This window comes from Panthera pardus, unplaced genomic scaffold, assembly GCF_024362965.1.
Source record: "Panthera pardus isolate Hobbes unplaced genomic scaffold, ASM2436296v1 HiC_scaffold_2, whole genome shotgun sequence".
Taxonomy (NCBI): Eukaryota; Metazoa; Chordata; class Mammalia; order Carnivora; family Felidae; genus Panthera; species Panthera pardus.
The window spans coordinates 144177934-144195733 of record NW_026526765.1 but is presented as its reverse complement, the minus strand read 5'-3'; the positions used below and the strand labels follow the sequence as shown (position 1 = coordinate 144195733).

Below are 17800 nucleotides of genomic sequence, written 5' to 3'. Positions count from 1 at the left end.
GAGAATTCCATTAAATTTTCTGTATCAGTGATTATATAGTCTTGAATAAAGAGAGTTTTACTTTTTGGTTACTTTAAGTGCCTTTTATGTCTTTCCCTTGCTTTACTTCCATGGTTAGAGCCTCAATACAATGTTGGATAAAAGTAGTTAAGTACAGATATCCTTGTTTTGTTCCTTATCATAAGCTGAAAGCATTCAGTCTTGCACTGCTAAGTATGATTTTTTCCTGTAGCTTTTCTTCTTTCTCTTCTTCTTCCACCTCCTCTTCCCCTTCTCCTCCTCCTCTTCCTCTTCCTCTTCCTCTTCCTTTTCCTTCTTCATCGTCTTCTCTTTATAGATTCCCTGTATCAGATTGAGGAAGTTCCCTTCTGTTTCTAGTTTTCTGAGAGTTTTTATCAGATTGGATGCCAGATTTTGTCAAATGCTTTATCTGCATCTATTGAGATGATCATATGGTTCTTCTTTTTTTAGCCTGTTAATATGGCAAATTACATTACTTGATTTTCTAATGATAAATTAACATTGCATTTGCAAGATATATACTACTTGGTTTTGATGTATTATCTTTTTTATATTTTGTTGCATTTGATTTACTAAAATTTTGGTTTTAATTTTTGCATCCCTGTTCATGGGGTTTCTTTTTCTTTGTCTTGTTTTGGTATCAGAGTAACGCTGCCTTCAAAGAATACATTTAGAAGTTTCTTTGATTTTGGGGGAAGAATTTATATGGAATTGGCATTGATTATTGCTTAAATTTTTGGTTGAATTTCACTAATGAAGCCACCTGGGCCTCGAGGGGTTTTTTTTTTGTTTGTTTGTTTGTTTCTGTGGGATGGTTTTAAACTACAAATTAAATTTTTTTAATGAATAGAGGGCTATTCAGGTTATCTATTTCCTCATGAGCAAGCTTTGGTCGTTTGGGTCTTTCAAGGAATTTGCCCATTTAGTCAAAGTTGTCAAATTTAAGTATAATTAATGTTCAAAATATTCCTTTATTATTTTAATATCTGTAGAATCTGTAGTGATGTCACTTCTCTAACCCCTGACATTGGTCAGCTTTTTGTAAGGTAAAAGTCTCTTCCACTTCCAGTGTCTCTTCCACTTCTGACAGACAATAAGTTTGATCAGTGTGCCTTGAGATTTATCTACTTTGTTAATCTGTTTCAATGATTTTCTCTACTGTTTTTTTGTTTTTCAGTGCAATGCTTTATGTATTATTCTTTATTATTTCCTTTCTTCTTCTTACTTTGGGCTTCCTTTCCTTTTCTTTTTCTATTTTCTTAAGGTGGGTGCAAGGTAAGTGATTTAAGGTATTTTCTTCTTCTCTAACATAAATATTTAGTGCTATAAAATTTCCAGTAACTACTGCATTAGTGGCATGCCACAAATATTGTCATGTTGCTTTTAAAATTTTCATCCAGTTCCACATACTTTGTAATTTCCCTTTTGATTTCTTCTTTGAATCATGGGTTATGTAGAACTGTGCTATTTAGTTTCCAAATATTTGGGCATTTTCTCATTTTTTATTGCGTGCCTGACATTTCAAAGTTTATGTTGCTCAATGCCACATTTTGTTACATTGCTTTAATGAATGCTGGTCTTTTTTGGATAGGTGTACAAGTTATTTGGTGACCTTGATCCTTGTTTGATCCGCCATGTCTTGTGTTTAAGTTCTTTGAGAATGGATCTAAAGTCATCTAAAGTCACTAAAGGGGCACATAGGTGGATCAGTTGGTTAAGCATCTGACACTTGATTTTGGCTCAGGCCATGATCTCATGGCTTGTGGGTTCAAGCCCCATGTTGGGGTCCATGCTGGCAGTTGGAGCCTGCTTGGGATTCTCTCTCTCCCTCTCTCTCTCTCTGCTCCTCCCCGACTTTCACTCCCCCCCCCACCAAGATAAATAAATTAATTAAAAAAAAATTAAAGTTGCTTTTACTCCAAGGCTACTTTAGTTCACTGCTCAGGCATTACCTTCCTGGTCTCTGTTGAAAATCCATTTATTCTAGCAATTTCTGTACTCTGGCTTGTGGGAATTGGAACAATTCCTAGCATTGTGTGAGCTCCAGGAATTGTTCACCTTTCCTCTCCATGGTAGCTGTTCTTTCTTTGCTTGACCTCTTAAAGTACAGGTTAATATTTGACCAAAGGCTCGGGGTGAGGAGGGGTTATGTGGACTCTGTGCAGATTTCTGGATTTCTGCCCTGAAGATTCTAGCTATCTAGGTCTCCCTGAGCATCAGTCATAGCCTCCTCAATTCAACGAGACCACTGCACTCTGTTTTTGTTCCCTTTCCTTGTGCTGCAGTTGAGAAATTACATCCAGGTAGGCGAGGTGATTATAGAGTTCACATCTTTTGTTTCTCTTCTCTTGGAAATCACAGTCCAGTGCTTCCTGTTACCTAATGTCTGAAAACAGTTGTTTCATATATTTCATCAGAGTTTTTAGTTGTTTTCAACAGAAGGCTAATTCTAGCCTGTGGTACTACAGAAGTCTCATCATCTCTAGATTTGGTAATGTTATTAAGTATAAAGTTAATCCTCAGTTCTTCCTCATGATATCTTGGTCTGCTCATAGTTTCTATTACATGGTGTTCTACAAAGCACCTAAAAGGATCCCAGGAGAGGGAGCTAGCTGGAAAGGACCCCAGGTTGGGAAGCTGGAGCCTTCGTTCCGGTACTACCCCAACCCCTGCCACTTACTAGTTGTCTAACCAGTTATATAAATTCCCCAGGGTGCCAGCTTCCACATCTATAAATCGAGATGGGACTCTCCAAGGTCTCTTCCACTTTGGAAATTCAGTGAAAGAAAGAATTTGTAATCCCATTGTTGTTCAAAGTGTCCTTTAAGAATACTCGTTGCATTTCCAATCATGCCATGTCCTGTATAAATATAAGGTAGAACAGGGAGGTATTCAGGGGAATGAGAGTAGGAAAATTAAGAGATGAGGGCAGCTCACTAGTGTGAAATGGCTGGAGAAAATTAGGATTTTTATCTGGGACCCGTTAAGGGGAGAACCGCGTGATTAAAATCCATCAGCATGTGCAGGTGTAGAAAGAATGAACAGAGAACTGGAAAAGACGTCCTTCCAGTTGCTGTTTATGCTAGGAAATCTGGCACCAGCCTCAGAGAATGACACACAAGAGAGAAATTTGAGCAATATTAGGAAAGAATTTAGAAGTATCCAAACAAGGTCAGTGAACTCAAATACCGAGCACATGATCTCACTGGTGTCACAGATAAAAGAGGTCATTTCGTTATCCTATAGAGGTGTTGAGCCCACATGTCTCACGAGGCCCAGCTGTCTTCTCTGGGAGATGGTTTTGCTCATCCAAGATTCAGATCCTGTATCTTTTGCAAGCAAGTGTAACCAGCCTATCGAAAAGGCACACCTCCCAGTTCAGTAAAAATGCAACTGTGTTTCTCCCACTGTGCTTTTACAATTTAGTCTCAGAGATCATCTTTCCTGCTCCTGCTTAAATACTCTAACAGCCCCATAATTTACTGCTCATTCTTAGGTGACAGATGAGCTACATTCCCTAAGTCACAAACACTGTCCAGATGCAAAAATTTGAGCATCCAGTCCTGTGTCAAAGCTTTTGAAAGCTTTGAACTGAGTTAGCTGTTAAATCTCCCTTTCTCTCCCTCCACCCTCCCTCCCTCAAGCTTGGGTGGGCTTTCGGGTTAGAAGCCTGCAGTCGGTCAGGGGTAGTGGTGCTTCCTTCCCTTTCTCCACCTCAGGGTTCTAGCCCCCCCCTCCCCTTTATCTTGAGAGCTGCTTCTACGCCCCGACCAGATCCGGTGGGTCTGGGGGAGACATGGAGAGGTGACACGTAGGGCAGTTCTCACCTGAGCCAGCACTCTTGCTATTTGTCCTGACTCTGGCCTAGCACATACCTTTTTTCCCTTGAGATGTCATTTTCTCACTGTTTCCCTTTCTACTACAATGTTCTTGACCCTGCAGAATGCTGCCTCTAGTTCTCCATTCTGGTGGTCACTAGTGACCCCTTCCTCAGCCCCTAGACACGGAGGAGTGCATCTCCAAGCTCTTCTAGTTTCATGCAGGTGGGCCCTGTTGGACAGAACCCAAGTCAGTCCCCGTCCTGGCTCAGCCCGAGTCTCAGGGCCCACAGCTGTTCCAAGGAACACTCCTAATCCCTGGCTTGGGGCTCACGTGGGTCCCAAGGCAAGAGTATTCTTCTGGTTCCACCTCCAACGCCTTTCCTTTTGCCTTTTACATTCCCACTGGTGGGAGTTCAACTCCGACCGGGGTCAGTTTCGGCTTTCCCAGCAGTAAGCTGGGTACCAGGCTCTGAGTCTCTCTGCTTCTGCTCTCTGAGGGATCTTCTCCCCCATGGCTCACCCCAGTTAGGGGGTTTCCCTCCTCCCAGCACCCTGAGATCAAGAAGCTTGGCTAACCCGCACCACCTCCTCCCCCCCACCTAGAAATCTCTCCTCTCATCTCTGGCCTCCGTTGCCTGACCTTCCTTCCATGTGTTTTTGGTGGAGCCCAGAGGCCCCAGAAGGGCCCCAGGTCCTCAAGGCCGTCTACTCCGAAAACTTTCATAAGGTGGTTTGGCACCTCTCTCTGGGATTGCACGTCTATTGTGTTTTGTTGCCTGGTGGAAACTTCAGCTTTAAGATCCTATGACACAAGTAATAAACAAACATGATTCATGGGCCAATCCTTGAACCACAGTCCAGTGGTGTAATATGTGTCTTTACTAAAACATTTTGATTTCTGAGGGTGTTGTTGTGTAAAAACAACTTGGGGAGACGAGCTTTCCGGTCTTATTTAACCCTTGACCAGTTATGTCATGTAGCACTTGTTAGCTAGAGCTGTAGGCAGAGTTCATACAATGACTTGGAATGAATGAGTGGATATTTTTTATATGGCAGTAGATGGATCCCAAAGGATATCACGTGGTCTTGACCCCTAAGCCCTCTTCTAGCACAAGAAAGTGGTGAGCCCATGATTCCCTGGCCACACAAGAGGGCAGGAGAGTGGCTTTGCAATACTGAGCCGCTACGGGACAAATTGTCCCAAATTAACTCCCTCACCAACTGACCGCGCTAAACCCAGACTTGTCAGGCACCATAATAGCATGTTTCGGCGAGGTTTGAAGGGAGCAGAGGGTGGATGGTTCTATTTTCTGAGGTCAAGATATCTTTACAGGGTTGCTTGAATCCAAAGCAGAGAGAGAGAGAGAGAAGGGAAATAAATACCAGTGTTGAGTTCCCAGATGTGGCATAACCAGATCGTGTGTGTTGCTGGCTGGCCCTGACCTTTGCAGTTAGGACTGCGAGCCAGAAGGGCTGTGTGTTGTAGGGACTTTTTTCCCTTTTTGTTTGTTTGTATAAAACCAGGGAGGGAAATAGTTGAGTAAAATCCAAGAGTCTCTTCTATTTCACCTCTCAAGAGGCCTGAATCATGGAATAGGAAGGCACTTGCTTGCTATTTGCTTAAAGTGGTGACTCTCTGAGCTGATGTCTCTTAGCCTTTTTGAACCTGTAGCCCCCTTTGAGAAGGTTAAAACTTTCCCACTTCCTTGAAGAGTCTGATTTTCTCTCTTGACCTTGCAGCTTCCTTGAGAGGCCTATGATTTGTGAGGTCATGGCAGTGGAGATGTTACCAAGCTTTATGTTTTATAGTTTCTATTACAAAAACAATAGGCATGTGGTGGCTTTCCAGATGGATAAGCATGTTTTATAAAATTGGCTGTGCTTTTTCACTCTACATTATACTTTTTCAGGCTAATTTATTACCATTAGTACAAAATGGCCTACAATTCCAGGGGGCTCACAGGCCTCATGGAGGCCAGGCATGAACTTCCAAGGGGGCTGTTTCTCCCAACCCTAGATGACTCAGTCATGGTCACCTCAGGGGCTCCTTTTTCAATTCTGTTGGATGTCTTTATCCCTGTTAGAATCCATTTTGGGGGGCACCTCAGTAGCTTAGTTTGTTAGGTGTCCCAGCTCTTGGTTTCTGCTCAGGTCATGATCTCATGGTTCGTGAGATCAAGCACGATATCAGGCTCTGCACTGACAGCGTGGATTCTCTCTCTCTGACCCTACACCACTCATGCTTGCTCTCTCTCTCAAAATAAATTAATTAATATTAAAATTTTTTTAATGTTTATTTTTGAGAGTGAGCTCAAGTGAGAGAAGGGCAGAGAGAGAGGGAAACACAGAATCTGAAGCAGGCTCCGGACTCTGAGCTGTCAGCACAGAGCCCCATGGGGAGCCCGAATTCACGAACCACAAGATCATAACCTGAGCTGAAGTCAGACGCTTAACCGACTGAGCCACCCAGGCGCCCCATCTCCTTGAATTCTATAGTTCATCTACGTGGAGAGCAGTTTGTGAGGTTGCAAGGAATATAGCAGAATTCAGAGGTGGTTTGTTGATACATTCAGCTAGTAATAATGTGAAAGCTCAAACAGCAATAAAAGGTTGGTAGTGCCATTGCTTTCTGGATGGGGAAACTGAGGCTCGGCAGGAATGTGGGACCTGTCCAGGATTACTCAGCTAGCAGGAGATGGAACAGAGTCCTGCAGACAAAGTGGCTGGTATCAGAGTTCACAGGCCACCTTCCAGTCCATGCAAGCAAGAGCAACATACAGTGGGAAGCTGCAAGTAGGGAAGGCTTGTTGAAAATTACACTTTGGTCACGGTGAGGTGATGAACACATCCAGTTAGCTGACTGTGGGTGGCTTTTGAACGTGCTGATCGTTGCCTGTGAATTTTCATGTGAGTAGAGGCCTTATCGTGGTAGAGGAGGGATCCCAGAGGTGGGTGGTGGTGACGGAGGGACCATACTCTCTTGTGGCACCCTGTTGAATTCCCCTGTTACTTATCTAAGAGCTGGGCCTGAAGTAAGAGTAAATGCATCAGGGACACTAAGTCTCAGGGTCTTAGGAGAAAAAAAAGAATTAGCATCCACAGTTGTCCTCCCAAAACAGGTTCCCAAGTCTCTAAGTCTGTCTTTCTTTCAGAAAGAGAGAGAGAGAGTGAGCTAGGAGGGGAGGGGCAGGGAGAGAGGGAGACAGAGGATCTGAAGAGGGCTCCATGCTGACAGCAGAGAGACCAGTGTGGGTCTCGAACTTGTGCACTGTGAGATCATGACCTAAGCCAAAGGCAGACGCTTAATTGAATGAGCCGCTCGGGAACCCCCTACCCCCACCCCAAACCCCACCCCCACCCCAGGTGACTGAGTCTTAGTGATTCCACAGGTTTATTCTGAGGAGAGTTGTTAGCTAGGCCCCATGTCCTGTCAGACTTAGGCCCCATTGACACAGAATGAACCTGACCATCTCCTCATTTGCTCAGGACACTCTTGACCCTAAACTATTCTCCATAAATCACCAGTGCACTGTGAGATAATGCCACTTTTTAAAAAATTTTCCATGGAGATGGGGGGAAGGAGCAGAAGGGATTTGATAAATCTACCCACCTGGAAACAAAAATTATCTTTTCCACTTGACACGCACCTGTATTGTTTACCCCCAAGAGGGTGCAAAATAAAACATTTTCTAAGTTTTCAACCCAGAAGAACAGGTGAGAAACAGATAAAAATGTGGACATTCTTGGGGTGTCTGGGTGGCTCAGTCACTTAAGCATCTGACTTCAGCTCAGGTCATGATCTCATGGTTCGTGAATTGGAGCCCCACATCAGGCTCTGCACTCACAGCATGGAGCCTGCCTGGGATTCTCTCTCTCCTTCTCTCTCTCTCTCTCTCTCTGCCCTTCCCCAATTCGAGCTTTCTCTCTCTCTCTTAAAATAAATAAATAAACTTTAAGAAAATCTTTAAAAAAATGCATTCTTCAGCAGACACTGCTTACACTTTGGTGGAAGATGAAAGGAATAGTCCGTTCCCCAAAAAGAAATCCTAGTTTAAAAAAATACTTGGTTCTCAAAAGCCTGCCATTGCACATTTGCTATATTTGTTCCTATTTTGTTTGCAGAAGGTTTTAAAGGCATATGATGTAATGAAGTAAATAGTATTTTGTGGTTGAAAATTAAATAGGTCTTTTGTATTTTAGGTCTTACAAGAATTGCAAGGTGCGGTGAGCCTTGGGAGTGTGTGTGTTTTAACTGGAAGGCAGTGCGGAAGATGAGGGGAAATGTTCTAGCTCCTTCCTGAATATAATTACAAGCCATCATCCCTCAATATTTTTGTGTGTGTGTCCACTAACTTGAAATAAAAATAAATAGGGTTTTTCCCCCCCAAATGTGTTACAGGGCCCTGTTAGCATCTCAGATGGAGCCAACATTTGCCAGGAGCGTTTTTCCTTGTTTTGATGAGCCAGCTCTAAAGGCAACCTTTAATATTACAATTATTCATCATCCAAGCTATGGGGCCCTTTCCAATATGCCAAAGCTAGGTAAGTAAGATTTCCTGTCATGATATGTGTGAATATGTTAATTACAATAGTGTGCACATATATGGACCTACAGATATATGTGTATACTCGCACATACATATATATTTAACTCTTTAATAGCTTTTATAGCAATGGCTTTTCTAGGCCGTGTGTTGGTAGCGTATTATAATTAGGGAGAGCAGTCACATGGGGTACGTATCAGCACCCACATTTTAGAGATGGCAAGTCCTGATTCTTTTTGCACAGGAATCTGGGGACACCATTTCGTTCTACTTTGGTAGCCTGTCTGCCCACTAGTTTGGGCTTCAACATTGATCGTTAGTGATAAGCTCGAGGACTTAGGCTGAATCTGGTACACAGATGTGTTTCATTTGGCTCGCGTGATTTTTTTTTCCTTCTGATTGAACTTTTAAAAATCCAGAGATTTCTCATAAACATCAAGATTTTTACTCCCTTGTAAACTTAGAAGATCTAACAACGCAGGGCCTGCAGCTGCTTTGTGACAGCAATAGTTACAGCTCACGAGAGACTGTCCCCTGCAGACGCCTCCCCCCCAGACTTGCCATGGTCCCCACCACTGCCCTGTTAATGTTTGCCAGCCTGATTCACATCAAATACCTGCCCTCGGCTTGGAAGGCCCAGCTTGCCTCTACTGAAGATCTTGCTGAAACCTAGCAATGGCAAAATTATACTTCTATGACCTGTCATAGGCTCTAGATTAAGCATCATGAGAGGTGGCCTGGTCAATGAAACAGTAGAAGTAGATGGAAAAGATGAGACATGGGTGGTGGGCGTCACTTGAGGTGCCCATGGATTAGGTCCTCAGTCAAGACCGTGTTATTCAAGATACTGATTCGGAGCAAAGAGGCTGTCCTTAGACCTTCCTAATGCGGTTTGTTTTTAAATGTCTATTTATTTATTTTGAGAGAGAGAGAGAGACAGAGAGCACAAGTGGGGCAAGGGCAGAGAGAGAGAGAAGAGAATCCCAAGCAGGCTCCACCCTATCAGCACAGAGCCAGATGTAGTGCTCGATCTCACTAACCATGAGATCGTGACTTGAGATGAAATCAAGAGTCAGATGCTTAACCTACTGAGCCACCCAGGTGCCCATTGTTTGTTTTTAATTGAAGTACAGTTGACTACAAGATTACATTGGTTGCAGGTGTATACCATAGTGATTCAACAATTATGTAATATTATTGCAATGCTCACCATACAAAGTTAGGACTTTTATTTTTTTAATCTTTATTTATTTTTGAGAGAGAGAGAGAGAGAGAAACACACATTCAGGGGAGGGGTGGGGTGGGGGAGACACAGAGTCTAAAACAGGCTCCAGGGTGAGCTGTCAGCACAGAGCCCGACGCAGGGCTTGAACTCACAGACTGTGAGATCATGACCTGAGCCCAAGTCGGACGCTCAACCGACTGAGCCACCCAGGCGTCCCCTAAAGTTAGGACTGTTAATGACAGACTTCTCCATGCTGTACATTCTTTCCCCATGGAATTGGTTTTGTAACCTAGAAGTTTGTAGCTCTTAATCTCCTTTACCCATTTTGCTCATCTCCCTAGCCCCCTCCCCATTGGCAACCACCATTTTAGTCTCTGTATTCCTGAGTCTGTGCTTTTTTTTTGTTGTTGTTCATGTGTTTTGCCTTTTAAATTTCACACGTCAGTGAAATTGTATGGTGTTTGTCTTTCCCTGACTTATTTCACTTAATATGGTTTTGACAGGCTTAGGGGTGCAGAAATCCACACTGCTAGACTATGGGTGACAGTCAACTGCACACATTGTTTCAAAGGTAGCTATTACTGCTTAAGTTTAACAGTGATTTGGACTAAAACCAATTTCCGTAGGTCAGTCTGAAAAAAGAGACGTGAATGGAAGCGTGTGGACTGTTACCACCTTTTCCACCACTCCCCACATGCCAACTTATTTAGTCGCGTTGGCCATATGTGACTATGACCACGTCAGCAGAACTGAAAGGGGCCAAGAGGTGAGTGAGGAAGATTCTGCAGGTAAGGGTGCCTTCATACTGGCCACAGGTGGTTCATCCATTCTCTCTGCATCCAGGGGTTATGCCTACATTTCCCATCGTCACCTCCTGGTGGCCCCTCTGACTTTTTCCAAGCCCTGTTGAAACCCTTAGGGTGGCTTTGCAGATGGGACGCCACCATTCTCCCTTTTGGCTCTGTGGAAAGGCTGCACTCAAGGTAGGTTCTGGGCCCCCTCTTCCCGGGCTGTTGGCACCTTTCAGAAGACAGGGGAGCTGCCAAACTAGCACCTCGAAGCTCAGGTTTACCTGTTGTGTAGCCGATGCCATTCATGAAGCGGGGGTGATAATCCAAGTGTCTGGCAGTCTGGGCACCAACCGACCAGAAGGGACACCAGCTGGGAACAACTGTAATGGCAGACAGAGTGCCTGCAGGATGGATACCTGTAGGTAAGTATCGCCCCATCGAGAAGGAGCCCCGCTGGATTCCTCAACTCTGAGACACCCGGCACCTCCCCACAGTTGTACGAAGTGGGCGCTCTGTCTTGAAATACCCAGTCTTCACCCAGTTACAGCCTCATCACATAATAATCCTCTCAGAATGGGGCACCTGGGTGGCTCAGTCGGGTACACGTCTGACTCTTGATCTCAGCCCAGGTCGCGATCTCACGGTTCGCGTGTTCGAGCCCCACGCTGGGCTCCGTGCTGGCAGCGCAGAGCCTGCTTGGGATCCTCTCTCTCTCTCCCCCCCCCCACCGCCTCTCTCTGCCCCCCCCCAACATAAATAAATAAATAAACTTCAAAAAATAATAATTCTTTAGGAAAATGTCAGGGCTGCTGTGACAAGTACTTTACATGCTGGTTCACTGCCCCTTCTGCAGTGTGGAGGGAAGGCCGATTCCGTAGGCTGGGATCTTGCTTGCCAGATGGACTTCACAGAGCTGAGGAAAATCAGGCCCCCACAGTCCCATCTGAGACTCTCTCCTGGGCCCGCCCCAGATCTCCCAGGCTCGTCCCGCTGACTTGTGGAGATAACGAAGCTGTGCATGAGCCAAGTCTGTCGCCAGGAGGAGAATCACCCAGAGCTGCTCCTCTGGAGGATGCATTAATAACAACGTGTTAGACGGAGACCACAGCTTATCTTCCTCAACTGTTGGCTCCAGCCTGAAGAATCACTGGTAGATCCTTGATATCCACAGATGGAACACAGGCCACGCCGAACACAGCCAGAAATTGTGGGCACGACTTAGTGTGTTAATCTCTCTTAATGTTTATTTTTTTTAAAAAAAAAATTTTTTTTAACGTTTATTTATTTTTGAGACAGAGAGAGGCAGAGCATGAACGGGGGAGGGTCAGAGAGAGAGGGAGACACAGAATCCGAAACAGGCTCCAGGCTCTGAGCTGTCAGCACGGAGCCCGACGCGGGGCTCGAACTCACAGACCGCGAGATCGTGACCTGAGCCGAAGTCGGACGCTTAACCCACCGAGCCACCCAGGCGCCCCAATGTTTATTTATTTTTGAGAGAGAGAGAGACAGACAGACAGACAGTGTGAGCAGGGGAGGAGTAGAGAGAGACAGAGACACAGAATTCGAAACAGGCTCCAGGCTCTGAGCTGTCAGCACAGAGCCCGACGCGGGGCTCGAACTCACAGACCACGAGATCATGACCTGAGCCGAAGTCGGCCGCTTAACCGACTGAGCCACCCAGGCGCCCCTGTTGTTGTTTTTTGAGAGAGAGAGAGAGAGAGAGAGAGAGAGAGAGAGAGAGAGAGAGAGAGAGAGGGGCAGAGTGTGAGTGGGGGAGGGTCAGAGAGAGAGGGAGACACAGAATCCGAAACAGGCTCCAGGCTCTGAGCTGTCAGCACGGAGCCCGACCTGGGGCTCGAACTCACAGACCGCGAGATCGTGACCTGAGCCGAAGTCGGACGCTTAACCGACCAAGCCACCCAGGCGCCCCAATGTTTATTTATTTTTGAGAGAGAGAGACAGACAGACAGACAGACAGACAGACAGACAGACAGTGTGAGCAGGGGAGGAGTAGAGAGAGACAGAGACACAGAATCTGAAACAGGCTCCAGGCTCTGAGCTGTCAGCACAGAGCCCGACACGGGGCTCAAACTCACAAACCGTGAGATTGTGACCTGAGCCGAAGTCGGACGCCTAACCAAGAGAGCCACCCAGGAGCCCCCTTGGGCACTATTTAGAAGCGCGTGCTTTGTGCCTGGCATGAAGGAGCCGAGCCCCGGAGCTCACGAGCGACCCGAGGTGGTGTGTCAGTATCCACATCTCAAGTGGCTTGCCCATCTCAATGCTGCCATACTGCAACCACGTCTTACAAAAGGGACAGGTCTGTTTCTTGGTGAAGGACAGCCCTGAAAAGAAAACCAGCTGCCGTTGGAAGCAGAGAGGAAATGGAACATGCCTGAGGAGGTCATGTTCTTAGCCAGAAAATTGAAATTTGGGATTAATTTATCAGCGGAATGCTGCATTTGGCGATGGCTCAGCTCTGCAAAGGGAAGGAGTCCACCATAGTCTACAGGGGAGCCAGAATGTACTCTTGGAATAGTGTCCAGAGTATATGAAGAGTTGCTTATTAAGTAAGAGATAAAAATTTAGTAAAACTGAAAATGCAGTTAAATCCTTGTTGACATCAGGATAAACGTGGAAACGTAACTAAGGATGGAAATCATATATATATATATATATATATATATATATATATATATATATATGTATATATATATATACATATATATATATGTATATTATATATATTAAGTTTATGTATTTTTGAGAGAGAGAGAGAGAGAGAGGAGGATGAGTGGGGGAGGGACAGAGAGAGAGGGAAACACAGAATCTGAAGCAGGCTCCAGGCTCTGAGCTGTCAGCACACAGCCCACGCAGGGCTTGAACCCACGAACCGTGAGATCATGACCTGAGCTGAAGTCAGATGCCCAACAGACTGAGCCACCTGAAAATCACATACTTTGAACAGAGCTTAGCACACACGGGCATGTGTAAAGGTACTCCTCTCTCAGGCGGTAAGGTCCACTGTGTTCATGGAGAACCACAAGAATACACTGGTGGACTAGCCGTGGTGTTGAAAGAACTTTGTGGCTGCATCTCCAAAGTGTTCCTCACTATTTTGTGTTCCTGGCGGCCCTGCTGGGGGCTCCCTGCCCCTTCCCACACAGCTTGAAATCTCCATCCTTTGCCTCCCCTTTGGCTTATAAAATGGTAGTTTATGAGAGGGGCTTTGGAAACGTTGAGTTAAATATACAAAGGCTTGATTATTTTCCCATAGGTTACAGTGGAAATGCACACATCTTGAATGTGGGGAGTGGGGACTATTCTTTCCACTCAGTAGCTTAGGCTTTGGTTCAGCAATCTTCCCCTTGCCTCTGGAGTTAGAAATGAGGGGGGCGGGGGGAAGGTGGGTAGGTGTAGCACAGGGGCAGGGCTGAATCCTGGGGCCACCTTCCGAGATAAGGAGGCCTCTGCAGCACGGGGGAGGCAGAGGAGAACGAGGTAGGAGGCCTCAAAAACAGGTGGTTGCATTTTGTGAAAGGGGAACATTCCTGAAGACCTCACGTAATGCAATGTTCACATAATTCAAGACAAATTTTCCAGCAGAAATAAAAGTGAAGTTAAGGTGGATGTGTTCTTGGGCTGCAGCCATCTGCAAATATCGTTGCTCTGCTTCTCATTTTCCTAGCATTCTCTCTAATGTTTTGCAGAGAACCCTTTCTCAAAGCGACTGTGTTCACATCAGGACAATTGCCCTCATGCCCTCATTGCTAACTTTTGTAACAAGGTTACTGAGTTTCACACATGTTCTGCGGCATGAATGTTAGTGACTCCATTAAAAAGTGCTCCGATGGTGGTGGTGTGGGATAGAAAGTGATTTCATATTAAAATAATAATGAACAGTATAACAAGAGCAAATTAGCCACCGAGTCGCGCAAATAAATTCCCGAGTCCCCAAACAACAACACAGTTACATTAAACTAACAAAACGTGGCAAGGCTTTCTCTTTACCTGCTACAGAGGAAGGGGTCATAAACAATAGAATTCCCTTGTTCAACAACTGTAAAATCATAAGACTTGTGATGCACTTCTTTAAATTAGGGGAATTAACCTTATTGAAAAACTTTGAAAACAAGATCACACTGTTAATGATCTTAGCATTGAAAACATTAACAAACCGTTTTAAATTTGCACAACTCAGGTGTGTTTCATAATGTACCATATTGTGTGAGCCCTGCCAACTACACAGTTCTGTTTTGGAACATTGGAAACATGTCCTAAAAAGGGAAGCAGGGGTCTGAGATAACTTCTTACTCTAAGATAGAGTCTACATTTTCTGTAGGGGTAGATACCATCCCAGAGATTATTTCTGAATTCCAAAAGTTACACATGTCATTGTGAAAAACAAAACAAAACAAAACACGACTAAATAACACCCTTTCCAGAGAATCACAGCTCACATCTTAGTGACTAGCCTTCTGGACTTTCTCCAGAGCATGTACACATTTACAGCTGACCTTGAAGAACACAAATTTGAACTGAGTGGGTCCGTGTACACACAGGTTTAAAAAAAAAAATTTTTTTTAGCACTTTATTTTTGACAAAGTGCGAGCGGGGGAGGGGCAGAGAGAAAGACACACACAGAATCCGAATCAGGCTCCAGGCTCCGAGTTGTCAGCACAGAGCCCAACATGGGCCTTGAACTCACGAACTGTGAGATCATGACCTTAGCCGAAGTTGGATGTTTAACCAACTGAGCCACCCAGGCACCCTAACTTCCTCATGATTTTTGAAAATAACATTTGCTTTTTCTTTTTACTACCTTACTTTATTGTAAGTTTACAATATATGATACATATATAAAATATGCATTAATCTACTGTTTACATTATGGGTAAAGGCTTCCCGTCAACAGTAGGCTGTTAGTAGTTAGGTTTTTGGGGAGTCACAAGTTACAGTTATATGCAGATTTTTGACTGCACGGGGTCAGCACCCTTAACCTCCATGCTGTTCAGGATTCGTCAACTGTCAACATTTCGTCGTGTAGCTTCTTCTGGAAAGGTAAGTCTTTGACTCGAGAGCATCAGAAAATTGGCCCATGCAGGCTGCCTCTTTCCAAAGTTCACTACCGCTTTCCCTAATCACTGCTTAATTGTTTTTGATTTAGATACGCATCTGGGCCCGGAAAGATGCCATCGCAAATGGAAACGCAGCCTTTGCTTTGAACATCACAGGTCCTATCTTCTCTTTTCTGGAAGATTTGTTTAATATTAGTTACCCTCTTCCTAAAACAGGTGAGCCATCTTCTGTTCCAATGCCATTGGTTTCCTATTGTTGGGGCCCTGGGTTAAGGTCAAGGGCACACAGACGAGCCTCCCCTGACCCATTGTTACCACTTAGCCTCTGTCAGAGGCAGCCCTGCGGGCGTCCCATCCGTAAGTGTGACACCTTCCCAAACACAGAGAGGCCTATCGGCTATTTCTCCATACACTGCCCAGTGCCCGCAGGTGTTCTCAGCATTTAGATTCCTCCTGGGTGTTCGATGCCAGCCTCTCCCCCTACAGAGGCTGCCGTCCCTCCTGCATTCTGTCCTTTCCTCTCCTAGTGCATGTGTGTGACAACACAGTTCTGGGTCCTTTTAGCAAGCCTATGTGAGTTACTCCATGTCCCATGAATAAGGTTGGTGGTGGTTTATGGGGGGTAGCGTTTGTATGTCTGTTTGTTTTTTAATATTCTTTAGCTGTGAGTCATTGGATTAGGACGTGGGGGTCCTTTCTGTCATACAAACTTGGAATCACGTGTGAACCCTATACAGTCCTTGAGGAAATATAGAGACATTTTGTTACTCCTAGATCTGTACAGTATGCCCTTAAAATTGTGTTGAGCCCCTCCGCTCAGAAAGCTGTCCGGCGTTTTCTCTGTCTCTGGTATCGTGTCAATGTATCTTGTTCCTCTGACCTGTTCTGCAAAGTCTTGGAAAAAGTGTGCTCTGCCTTTTTCACCATCAGCTCGGCTGATGGTGGAAGAGGGTAGGAAGTAATTGTCCAGGAGCTCAAGCCTCCTGAACACCGGCGAGCCAGGGGTCTAGGCAGCTTGAGCCTTCTGGCTGGGGAGGAACGGGGAGCAAACCAGGCTTGGCCCATTCAGGGATCCCGGAAGTGATACCTCTCCTTCTGGGAGTTGGAGGTATCAGAAGCCTGGGCTTGGAGACATCTGTGACTGGAGGCTGTCACAGTGACACTTGTCTAGGCAAGGAAAGTTCCATTTGTCTTTATTTACATAAACAATGGTCCAGAGTCACCCTCCGTTCCCTGTTCCGTAAAGCACCTCCTCCCTCCAGTTAGTCTCCTCATTATTGTCCCCACCCCTTCCCTGCTGGCCCCCTCGAGCCCGTCTTGCAACACTGAGGCACGGGGGATCTTTCCACAGCAAAACGTGACAACCATGTTACTGTAATATTACATATTGCTGTCCTCTTTAAAGCCTCTCTGTGGCTTCCTGTTGCCCTGAGGATAAAGTCCAAACCCTGTGCCCTGTCTTTACAACAGTGCATCTCTGGCCAAACTCTCAGGGCTTTTGGCAACTCCTCAGAGTTGGAAGGATGCCCTAGCATCCGCTCTGTCCCCTCTCTACCTTCCTCTTCTCCTCTCCCTCAGGCTCTTGCACATGGACTTTGTACATCCTGCAATGCAGTCTCTCCAGCTTGTTACTTTGTATGTTTCTGAACCCAGTGCCTCCTCCTCCAGGAAGCTTTCCCTGATTCCCTTTTCCTCATGCTTCCACAGCATCCTATGCACCCCTCCGTTTGAGCTCTTGACTTAACTACAACTTAATTGTTTCTCTTATTAGATCAAGAGTAACTTGGGTTCAGGATCCGGCTTGTCTTTTTCTTTGTGCACACAGAGCCTATTGAGACTTCTTCTTCTAGAATGGTAGACAGTAACTTTTTTTTTCTTTTTTAATGTTTATTTTGGGGGAGAGAGAGAGAGAGAGAGAGAGAGAGAGAGAGAGAGAGAATGAGAATCCAAAGCAGGCTCCAGGCTCTGAGCTGTCAGCACGGAGCCCAACACGGGGCTCAAATCCACAAACCATGAGATCATGACCTGAGCCCAAGTTGGATGCTTAAGCGACTGAGCCACCTAGGCGCCTCTGCGTTGTTAGAAGATTTGAAAGAAGAAGTGGCATGATGCTTTTAAGAATAAATGTGGACATTTAAAGATTTATAGAGTTTTAGAATAGCAACTTCTCTTCTAAGTTTTAATTGTGCTTTTAACTTAAAAAAATTTTTTTTGACGTTTATTCATTTTTGAGACAGAGGGAGACAGAGCACGAATGGGGGAAGGTCAGAGAGAGAGGGAGACACAGAATCTGAAAAGGCTCCAGACTCCGAGCTGTCAG

General features: G+C 45.2%; 1 protein-coding gene across 1 annotated transcript in view; it reads left to right on the top strand.

Moving 5' to 3' along the window:
- Window positions 1-17800, top strand: part of LVRN (laeverin) — a 78137-nt gene that overhangs the window by 11253 nt on the left and 49084 nt on the right. The window contains exons 2-4 of the mRNA XM_019469607.2: window positions 8242-8384; window positions 10238-10377; window positions 15570-15696. Coding sequence (XP_019325152.2) covers window positions 8242-8384; window positions 10238-10377; window positions 15570-15696 — 410 coding nt within the window. The remainder of the gene's footprint in view (window positions 1-8241; window positions 8385-10237; window positions 10378-15569; window positions 15697-17800) is intronic.